This window comes from Oncorhynchus mykiss, chromosome 14 (assembly GCF_013265735.2).
Source record: "Oncorhynchus mykiss isolate Arlee chromosome 14, USDA_OmykA_1.1, whole genome shotgun sequence".
Taxonomy (NCBI): domain Eukaryota; kingdom Metazoa; phylum Chordata; class Actinopteri; order Salmoniformes; family Salmonidae; genus Oncorhynchus; species Oncorhynchus mykiss.
The window spans coordinates 37641552-37653271 of record NC_048578.1 but is presented as its reverse complement, the minus strand read 5'-3'; the positions used below and the strand labels follow the sequence as shown (position 1 = coordinate 37653271).

The window sequence follows — 11720 nt, the reverse complement described above, 5'->3', positions numbered from 1 at the left end:
CTGAGGCTCTATGGGGTTGGTTTGGGTTAGTGAACTGAGCCTCAGAACCAGCTGGCTGAGTGCTGTCCTGAGGCTCTATGGGGTTGGTTTGGGTTAGTGAACTGAGCCTCAGAACCAGCTGGCTGAGTGCTGTCCTGAGGCTCTATGGGGTTGGTTTGGGTTAGTGAACTGAGCCTCAGAACCAGCTGGCTGAGTGCTGTCCTGAGGCTCTATGGGGTTGGTTTGGGTTAGTGAACTGAGCCTCAGAACCAGCTGGCTGAGTGCTGTCCTGAGGCTCTATGGGGTTGGTTTGGGTTAGTGAACTGAGCCTCAGAACCAGCTGGCTGAGTGCTGTCCTGAGGCTCTATCGGGTTGGTTTGAGTTAGTGAACTGAGCCTCAGAACCAGCTGGCTGAGGGGACTCTTCTCTTGTTTCATCTCTTGACATTGTAGAGCTGTGTGATGGAATATTTTGGGGTAACTTGTTTTTAGATGGTTGTAAAAATTGATGGCCCTTTTTTCTATTCGAATAAAGAGGGGGTATCGGCCCAATTCTGCTCTACATGCGTTATTTGGAGTTTTTCTTTGCACTTGCAATACAGTTTTGCAAAAACTCTGCATGCAGTGTTTTGATTGGATGTTTGTCCCATTTGGCAAATTCACTGTTGGAGAGTGGACCCCATACTTCACTGCCATATAGAGCAATTGATTCTATAACTGATTGAAACATTTTGAGCCAGATTCTAATTGGAATTTTGATTTTAATGTTCCTTTTAACGGCATAGAATGCTCTTCTTGCTTTGTCTCTCAGCTCCTTCACAGCCATGTGAAAGCTACCTGTGTTACTGATATTTAGTCCTAGATATGTATAGTTTTTGGTGTGTTCTAATAGAACTGTGTCCAAATAGAATTTATATTTGTCATCCTGAATTACAGACCTTTTTTGGAATGTCATTATATTTGTTTTTTTTTAGATTAATGGTCAGAGCCCAGGTCTGACAGAACCTGTGATTAACAGTCAGAGCCCAGGTCTGACAGAACCTGTGATTAACAGTCAGAGCCCAGGTCTGACAGAACCTGTGATTAACGGTCAGAGCCCAGGTCTGACAGAACCTGTGGTTAACGGTCAGAGCCCAGGTCTGACAGAACCTGTGGTTAACGGTCAGAGCCCAGGTCTGACAGAACCTGTGATTAACGGTCAGAGCCCAGGTCTGACAGAACCTGTGGTTAACGGTCAGAGCCCACGTCTGACAGAACCTGTGCAGATGATCTAGGTGCTTCTGTAACCCCTCCTTAGTGGGAGACAGCAGCATCAGGTCATCTGCGTACAGCACACCCTCCTTAGTGGGAGACAGCAGCATCAGGTCATCTGCGTACAGCACACCCTCCTTAGTGGGAGACAGTAGCATCAGGTCATCTGCGTACAGCACACCCTCCTTAGTGGGAGACAGTAGCATCAGGTCATCTGCGTACAGCACACCCTCCTTAGTGGGAGACAGTAGCATCAGGTCATCTGTGTACAGTACACCCTCCTTAGTGGGAGACAGTAGCATCGGGTCATCTGCGTACAGCCCACCCTCCTTAGTGGGAGACAGTAGCATCAGGTCATCTGCGTACAGCACACCCTCCTTAGTGGGAGACAGTAGCATCAGGTCATCTGCGTACAGCACACCCTCCTTAGTGGGAGACAGTAGCATCAGGTCATCTGTGTACAGCACACCCGCATTAGTGGGAGACAGCAGCATCAGGTCATCTGCGTATAGCACACCCTCCTTAGTGGGAGACAGCAGCACCAGGTCGTCTGTGTACAGCACACCCTCCTTAGTGGGAGACAGCAGCACCAGGTCATCTGTGTACAGCAGACACTTGATTTCAGTGTTGTATAGGGTGATACCAGGTGCTGCCGATTTGTCTAATGTTTTTGCCAGTTCATTAATGTAGATGTTAAATAGTGTTGGACTTATTGGACAGCCCTGTTTCACTCCACGTCCCTGAGAGAAGAAATCTGGTGTGTTTGTATTGCTTCAGTGTTTCCCCATGTTGAAGGGGTAGATTTTTGTTGTCTGGTTCTCTGTGTTTTTGATTAGATATATTTCTCAATGATTTCCTTAGATTTCTCCAATCATTATCAGACCATTTTTCATGATCTGTTATTTTTGGTTTACTCTTATGTTTCTTTCGATTAGCCAAGGAGGCTAATTTGTCAAATATAAAGTTTATGTTTCAAACGACCAAATGTACACCTTTGTTGCTGTTGGAGAATGTTAAGGCTAAAACCTTGTCCATTTGTTGTGTATTTTTTGGCTACTAATTTGCTTTTTGGTAGATTTCTGTACTGTTTGCACTCTATATCTATAGGCCTGTTTAGTACCATGCAATTTATTGGGCCGTGATGCGTCATGGTTGGGTTCTCTTCTCAGATACACTGTGATTTTACTCTGGTCTGAGAGAGGTGTTAGTGGGCTGACTGTGAAGGCTCTGAGAGACTCTGGGTTGAGGTCGGTGATGAAGTAGACTACAGTACTGCTGCCAAGGGGTGAGCTGCAGGTGTACCTACCTAAAGAGTCTCTCTCTCTCTCTCTCTGTCTCTCTTTGTCTCTCTCTGTCTCTCTCTCTGCCCCTCTCTCTCTCTCTACCTCTCTCTCTCTCTCTGCCTCCCTCTCTCTCTCTTTCACTCTCTCTCACTTACACTATTCCTATATAACACCTTGGCAGACTACCTGTACGCCTGCTCTGATTTTCTCTTTTCTCATACGTTTCATATCAGGAATGGCTTGATTCACAGTTGGAATTGGTCTATGCCTGTGTACTGAGGATCTCTAGTAAAGTATTCATCTCACTCGTCTGTGAGATGTGTGGTTGACATTTATGAGCTATGGGTGAACATGTTTCCCCCAGAGGTTACAGTGAATAGTATTACCGGGTCTCCTTTCATCGGGGCTGTAGCAGATAGCTCTTATACTTTGCTTGTGGTGAGCACGGTTTTCCTGTGAAGATGTGAGGAGCTGCATGTGCTGCTGGCTATGGAAAAGAAGGGAACGACTTTTTCACATGTCAAATCAACCACAACTGGTTTAATTAAAATTACTATTTCGGTTTAACGTAATTCGTACAGAATGTAGAATGTTTTATACCCGATGTTCCTTTAGAATAATGTTGTGCCCTAAACCAGAACATTATCAGACAAATATATACAGTGCATTCAGAAAGTTTTCAGACCCCTTGACTTTTTCCAAATATTGTTCACCTACAGCCTTATTCTGAAATGGAGTAGTTTGTTTTCACTAATCAATCTACACACAATAACCCAAAATGACAAAGCAAAAACGGGTTTTTAGAAATGTTTGCAAATTTATAAAAAAAACAGCCAATTGAAATAGAACATTTCCATAAGTATTCAGACTCTTTACTCAGCACTTTGTTGAAGCAACTATGGCAGGGATTACAGACTTGAGTCTTCTTGGGTATGACGCTACAAGCTTGGCAAACATGTATTTGGAGAGCTTTTCACACCTGTATTTGGGGAGCTTCTCCCATTCTTCTCTGCAGATTATCTCAAGCTCTGTCAGGTTGGATGGGGAGCATCGCTGCACAGCTATTTTCAGGTCTCTCCAGGGATGTTAAATCTGGTTCATGTCCGGGCTCTGGTTGGGTCACAAGGACATACAGAGACTTGTCCCAAAGCCACTCCTGTGTTGTCTTGGCTGTGTGCTTAGGGTTGTTGTCCTGTTGGAAGTTGAACCTCCGCCCCATTTGGAGGTCCTGAGCGCTCTGGAGCAGGTTTTCATCAAGGATCTACAGTGGGGCAAAAAAGTATTTAGTCAGCCACCAATTGTGCAAGTTCTCCCACTTAAAAGGAAGAAAGAGGCCTGCATGGAGGAATGGGCCAAAATACCAGCAACAATGTGTGAAAACCTTGTGAAGACTTACAGAAAACGTTTGACCTCTGTCATTGACAACAAAGGGTATATAACAAAGTATTGAGATAAACTTTTGTTATTGACCAAATACTTATTTTCCACCATAATTTGCAAATAAATGCATTAAAAATCCTACAATGTGATTTTCTTTCTTTTCGTCTGTCATAGTTGTAGTGTACCTATGATGAAAATTACAGGCCTCTTTCATCTTTTTAAGTGGGAGAACTTGCACAATTGGTGGCTGACTAAATACTTTTTTGCCCCACTGTATATATTTTCCTCTGTTCATCTTTCCCTCGATCCTGACTAGTCTCCTCTCAAACGCTATCAGGTTGTATGGGGAGAGTTGCTGAACAGGTATTTTCAGGTCTCTCCAGAGATGTTCGATTGGGTTCAAGTTTTTCCCTCGATCCTGACTAGTTTCCCTGCAGCTGAAAAATATCCCCATAGCACGATCAAATCAAATCAAATGTTGTTGGTCACATACACATGTTTAGCAGATGTTATTGCGGGTGTAGCGAAATGCTTGTGTTTCTTGCTCCAACAGTGCAGTAATATCTAACAAGTCACATCTAACAATTTCACAACAATACACATACAAATCTAAAGGAAGGGAATCAAAAATGTATAAACATTTGGACGAGCAAAGTCAGAGCGGCATAGACTAAAATACAGTGGAATAGAATAGAATACAGTATATACACATGACATGAGTAATTCAAGATATGTAAACATTATTAAAGCGGCCAGTGATTTAAAGTCTATGTACATAGGGCAGCAGCGTCTAAGGTGCTAGTGCTGGCTATTTAACAGTCTGACGGCCTTGAGATTTTTTTCAGTCTCTCGGTCAAAGATTTGCTGCACCTGTACTGACATCGCCTTCTGAATGATAGCTGGGTGAACAGGCAGTGGCTCGGGTGGTTGTTGTCCTTGATCAACTTTTTGGACTTCCTGTGACATCGAGTGCTGTAGGTGTCCTGGGGGCAGGTAGTTTGCCCCCGGTGATACGTTGGGCAGACCTCACCACCCTCTGGAGAGCCCTGCAGTTGTGGGCGGTGCAGTTGCCGTACCAGGCAGTGATACAGCCCGACAGGATGCTCTCAATTGTGCATCTGTAAAAGTTTGTGAGGGTTTTAGGTGCCAAGCCAAATTTCTTCAGTCTCCTTGAGGTTGAAGAGGCACTGTTGCGCCTTCTTCACCACACTGTCTGTGTGGGTGGACCATTTCAGTTTGTCAGTGATGTGTACCCAAAGAACTTGAAGCATTCCACCTTCTCCAACATGGTCCCTGTTGATGTGGATAGGTGGGTGCTCCCTCTGCTGTTTCCTGAAGTGCACGATCAGCTCCTTTGTTTAATTGATGTTGAGTGAGAGTATATTTTCCTGGCACCACTCTTCCAGGGCCCTCACCTCCACCCCTGTAGGCTGTCTCTTCATTGTTGGTAATCAGGCGTACTACTGCCACCACCATCCTTCACTGAAGGTTTGGTGCCAGGTTTTCTCCAGACATTGGCATTCAATCTTGGATTCATCAGACCAGAGAATCTTGTTTATCATGGTCTGAGAGTCCTTCATGTGCCTTTTGGCAAACTCCAAGCGGGCTGTATACTGAGGAGTGGCTTCCGTCTGACCACTCTACCATAGGAACTCTACTAGGAACTACTAGGAACTCACTGTTCCTAGGCTGTAATTGGAAATAAGAATTTGTTCTTAACTGACTTGCCTAGTAAAATAAACAGACCCTTCTTCCCTGATTGCTCAGCATGGCTGGGCAGCCAGCTCTAGGAAGAGTCATGGTGGTTCCAAACTTCTTTCATTTTAGAATGATGGAGGCTGATGATGAAGAATGATGATGATGAAGAATGATGATGTTCTTCGGGACCTTCAATGCTGCAGAAATGCTTTGGTACCCTTCCCTAGATCGGGTACTAGGCACAATCCTGTCTCGAGCTCTATGGAAAAGTCCTTCCACCTCATGGCTTGGTTTTTGCTCTGACATGCACTGTCAACTGTGGGCCTTTCCACATCATGTAAAATCTATTTAATTTTCCACAGGTGAACTCCAATCAAGTTGTAGAAACATCTCAAGTATGATCAATGGAAACAGGATGCACCGCAGCTCAATTTCGACTCTCATAGCAAATAGTTTGAAAACTTATGTAAATATGCTATTTTTTTTCTTTCTAAAATTTCTAAAAATCTGTTTTCACTTTGTCATTATGGGGTATTGTGCATAGATTGATGGAAAAAAATAACAATTTAATCAATTTTAAAATAAGGCTGTAACATTAACAAAATGTGTTTAAAAGTCAAGGGGTCTGAATACTTTCCGAATGCTCTGGATAAATCTATCTATTGTGTTGTACAGTAACTTCCTATTCATTGTTGTTGGAAAATCACTTTCCTCAGTGACCCCAGCAATAGCAGGATTAACAGTGTTTTATATCCATCCTGTTTGGACAACAGACCTGGGTTCAAGTACTATTTCAAATCTTTCAAATACTAAGTTTGCCCTAGCCTGCCTGGTTCTGCCTGGTTCTGGGTGTGCAGAGTTTGTAGTTTTGGGATTATTCTATTGGTTCCATTAAGCCAAGCAAGCTTAATCAAGTGGAAATAACGTATTTTAAATGATTTCAAATGGTATTTGAACCCAGGTCTGTTTGGAGAATAGAATAGCCTACATTCAGACAGTTCCACACAACGGTGACTCATCCAACAGCACTTTAGCTGTTCTAAAATGAGCATCATGGTTGATGCCTCTGGTTGAGCCACACACACACACACACACACACACACACACACACTGTAGGCTCTGGTTGAGACACACACACACACACAGTAGGCTCTGGTTGAGACACACACACACACACACACACACACACACACACACACACACACACACACACACACACACACACACACACACACACACACAGTAGGCTCTGGTTGAGACACACACACACGCACGCGCACACACACACACACACACACACACACACAGTAGGCTCTGGTTGAGACACACACACACACACACACACACACACACACACACACACACACACACACACACACACACACACACAGTGTAGGCTCTGGTTGATGGTTCCCTCCTCTGTGTAACTCTCCAGGTATAACAGTGTTGGAGGGCCCCATGTATGCAGTAGGCGGCCATGATGGATGGAGTTACCTGAATACGGTGGAGAGGTGGGACCCCCAGGCTAGACAGTGGAACTACGTGGCCAGCATGTCCACCCCACGCAGCACCATGGGAGTCACCGCACTCAACGGGAAGTAAGTGGCTGTACTAAAACATTATGACGGCATACAGTATCAGTTGTTACTAAATCACAAGCTTTATTTTTGACATAACGCACACCATGAAAAGGAGAATTTCTTACACACTTAGAAGCTGATAACCAGCACAACAGGACAAAATAGTTCTGCTTCTTCTTATGTAACACATTTTGGCGAATGCCTAGCCTTCGTATTAAAACAAGAATGCTTTTCTACGTGTGTAAGCCTGGGCCTAGACTACCACAGCTCTACGTTACATAACGCCACACAACAACGGACCGTTGTGCAGTGTGTTTTCACTCTCTAAAACCCTTTTTAGATTGTCTTCCCGATTCTGGGTAACAAAAAATAGACAACAAGGAAGGAAGATGTTTCCTTTAACCCTCCATTCCTCTCTGCTAAGGACGCCTGAGATTTTCCCTCCCTTAAAAGAAGATTTCATATCTGAGCAACATCCAAAATACGATTTGTAACACTTTTATTGTCCTTACAGATTGTTTGCAGTTGGCGGTCGGGATGGGAGCTCGTGTCTGCGGTCGATGGAATGCTTTGATCCACACACCAACAAGTGGAGTATGTGTGCCCCCATGGCGAAGCGGAGAGGAGGGGTGGGTGTGGCCACGTACAACAGCTTCCTCTATGCTGTGGGTGGTCATGATGCCCCGGCGTCCAACCACTGCTCCAGGCTAACAGACTGTGTAGAGAGGTAAACAACCACTGTCCCAGACTAACAGACTGTGTAGAGAGGTAGACAACCACTGTCAGAGGCTATCAGACTGTGTAGAGAGGTAGACAACCACTGTCCCAGACTCTCAGACTGTGTAGAGAGGTAGACAACCACTGTCCCAGGCTGTGTAGAGAGGTAAACAACCACTGTCCCAGGCTAACAGACTGTGTAGAGAGGTAAACAACCACTGTCCCAGACTAACATACTGTGTAGAGAGGTAAACAACCACTGTCCCAGACTGTGTAGAGAGGTAAACAACCACTGTCCCAGACTAACAGACTGTGTAGAGAGGTAAACAACCACTGTCCCAGACTGTGTAGAGAGGTAAACAACAACTGTCCCAGACTGTGTAGAGAGGTAAACAACCACTGTCCCAGACTGTGTAGAGAGGTAAACAACCACTGTCACAGACTCTCAGACTGTGTAGAGAGGTGAACAACCACTGTCCCAGACTAACAGACTGTGTAGAGAGGTAGACAACCACTGTCCCAGACTAACAGACTGTGTAGAGAGGTGAACAACCACTGTCCCAGACTAACAGACTGTGTAGAGAGGTAGACAACCACTGTCCCAGACTGTGTAGAGAGGTAAACAACCACTGTCCCAGACTAACAGACTGTGTAGAGAGGTGAACAACCACTGTCCCAGACTAACAGACTGTGTAGAGAGGTAGACAACCACTGTCCCAGACTGTGTAGAGAGGTAAACAACCACTGTCCCAGACTAACAGACTGTAGAGAGGTAAACAACCACTGTCCCAGACTGTGTAGAGAGGTAAACAACCACTGTCCCAGACTAACAGACTGTGTAGAGAGGTAGACAACCACTGTCCCAGACTAACAGACTGTGTAGAGAGGTAAACAACCACTGTCCCAGACTAACAGGCTGTGTAGAGGGGTAAACAACCACTGTCCCAGACTAACAGACTGTGTAGAGAGGTGAACAACCACTGTCCCAGACTAACAGACTGTGTAGAGGTAGACAACCACTGTCCCAGACTGTGTAGAGAGGTAAACAACCACTGTCCCAGACTAACAGACTGTAGAGAGGTAAACAACCACTGTCCCAGACTGTGTAGAGAGGTAAACAACCACTGTCCCAGACTAACAGACTGTGTAGAGAGGTAGACAACCACTGTCCCAGACTAACAGACTGTGTAGAGAGGTAAACAACCACTGTCCCAGACTAACAGACTGTGTAGAGAGGTGAACAACCACTGTCCCAGACTGTGTAGAGAGGTAAACAACCACTGTCCAAGACTCTCAGACTGTGTAGAGAGGTAAACAACCACTGTCCAAGACTCTCAGACTGTGTAGAGAGGTAGACAACCACTGTCCCAGGCTATCAGACTGTGTAGAGAGGAAGACAACCAATCATAGCTCTGTTCTACAATATGGCTGCGTATAGATTCTTGGGAGTTGCACACTTCCCAAAATGCATTTAACAATGTGAAAACTCCCTTTAGCCCAGGCTTACACCAATCCAATGCTTTTGAATCCATGACAGAGATGTAAGTGCACACTTTTGGGAGACGTGCAGATAATTGAGATGCAGCCTATCTCAGTACTGTACTAGATTTGGGATGTGACCTATCTCAGTAGTGTACTAGAATTGGGATGTGGCCTATCTCAGTAGTGTACTAGATTTGGGATGTGGCCTATCTCAGTAGTGTACTAGAATTGGGAAGTAGCCTATCCCATTACTGTACTAGAATTGTGATGTAGCCTATCCCAGTACTGTACTAGAATTGGAATGTAGCCTATCCCTGTACTGTACTAGAGTAAAAAACTCAACATCGTGTCTTGTTAGATTTTATAAGGGTGAAGTATAGCTATGCATATAGAAACAAGGAGTTGGGTGTGTGTCTTGTTATGTCCCTTGAGGTGAGGCATTGGCCGTGTTCGATAGCATCAAAACCGTGATGTATCATGGGTAAATTGTGATTGGATGATTGATCTACAAAGGAATAGTGAGTAGTTATTTATGATGCAAGGTGATTTGTAGATCAGTCAGTCTGAACTTGCCTTTAAAGTTGGCTGCAGTGTCAAACGCAGACATTGAGATTGTTCCACATCGCAGGCCGACTACCGACTGACAGATCTACAAAAAACCTTGCGTCATAAATAACTACTCATTATTATGTGTAGATCAGTCACAATTTACCCCCAGGCACATTACAGGTTTGATCCTCTTGAACACAGCCATTATCTCTGTCTGTCTGCTTGTACAGGTCAAACCCAAGACACGTCATTGTTTCCATTGGAGCTGGTTTTAGCAGTGTGATTATCTGGCTTCTGCTACCCCCTGCTGGCTGTTCTGTAAAAAATCAACCTGTATCTGATACACACTGCATGTAACCCTATCAATGAACAGAATACCATCATGTCAAAACAATTAAACAGAAAATGTCATTAAAAAAAAGTTTATTTATTTAAAAAAAATACAACAAAATATTTTCTCCCACTCAAAATATATTGTTGAATTCATCCATGGACAAGCTTAATCTTTGCTCTGTATCTCTTAAATATCCCAGTGCTCACTACTCTTCTTCGGGTATTTCTCTTCATCCTTGTATTTCCTCTCTGTCACTGCAGGTATGATCCCAAAACAGACACATGGACCACGGTGTCCTCTCTGAGTGTCCCCAGAGATGCTGTAGGTATCTGTCTGCTAGGAGACAGGCTATATGCTGTCGGAGGATACGATGGAACGTCCTACCTGAACAGTGTTGAGTCCTATGATGCACAAAACAATGAATGGACTGAGGTAACTTGAATCATTCCTTAGATCTTCTTAGAATGCTTTTCGACCCAGAATTCCAATAGCCAGGCACAACCTTTAATTTCCATTCTGTAATAGTTTTTTTTAAGACGGACTGAATGACCTTTCATTACCCTTTACTGTATGTCTCCAACAGGAGGTCAATCTCAACATTGGAAGGGCTGGAGCCTGTGTTGTAGTTGTGAGAATACCTTAAGGACTACAACTCTCTACAACCCCCTGGAATGGCACACAGAACACATGATATGATGTCACCACTGATGTCACCACTGAGAATGTTTTTCCATCAGTTTTTCTACTGTAAAGACAAACCTCTACTGCATTCCTCACAAACCAATGTTTCCATTAACAGTGATTTTCATTGTCCACTTGAAAGTATTTTATCTTTGATTATAAGAACGTACTTTACCATATCTAGAGATCAAGTAAGTGGTTAGTTGTGGTTAAAAATATTAGGAAACTTTGCCACACTCTCCTTGGTCTGGTTACTCTGTTAAAATGCTCTATCAGAAAATAATGATCAGAAAATAATGATCAGACAATAATGTTCTCTATATGATACAATGAAAGAAATGACATTTATTAATTGATACTTTTACATTTATACAGCAACATTCTATATTTGTCTCATCACATAATATTTTTTCTCGATTTATACTCCTATGTATATCTCGCTTTTAGCCACTTGAAAATTAAAGGTACTTTTTCTATTTTTACTACATCTCTGTTGCTAAACTGGATTTCTACTCTTGGACAAAACGTTTTGAAGAAGGATCACTGTGAATAATACTGAAGATGAAGAGTTTGCAAAGTGCAATACCGGGTACGCTCTATCAGAACAATTTGAGAAAGTTACTCATGTTGCTCAACAACTGTGAGCTGGATATAGTTATTTTCGAAAGGAAAGAAATCTAACAAAAAGTTTTCAAAAATATTTGTTTTTCTTGGAAGCTATATCTGAATTACACCAAAGTCATTACCCAGTCTTAGAAATGTTTTGTACATGTTTTAAAAAATATAT

At 43.4% G+C, this 11720-nt stretch overlaps 1 protein-coding gene across 2 annotated transcripts in view; it reads left to right on the top strand.

Moving 5' to 3' along the window:
• LOC110489226 (kelch-like protein 4) overlaps positions 1–11418 on the top strand; it is a 46320-nt gene extending 34902 nt beyond the window's left edge. Inside the window, exons 8-11 of one of the 2 annotated variants that reach the window (XM_036943477.1) lie at positions 7026–7188; positions 7685–7897; positions 10513–10684; positions 10836–11418. In XM_036943477.1, the coding sequence (XP_036799372.1) occupies positions 7026–7188; positions 7685–7897; positions 10513–10684; positions 10836–10895 (608 nt within the window). In that variant the 3' untranslated portion in view covers positions 10896–11418. The remainder of the gene's footprint in view (positions 1–7025; positions 7189–7684; positions 7898–10512; positions 10685–10835) is intronic. The other variant, XM_036943478.1, reaches the window with a different exon arrangement.
• The last annotated feature ends 302 nt before the right edge of the window (positions 11419–11720 follow it).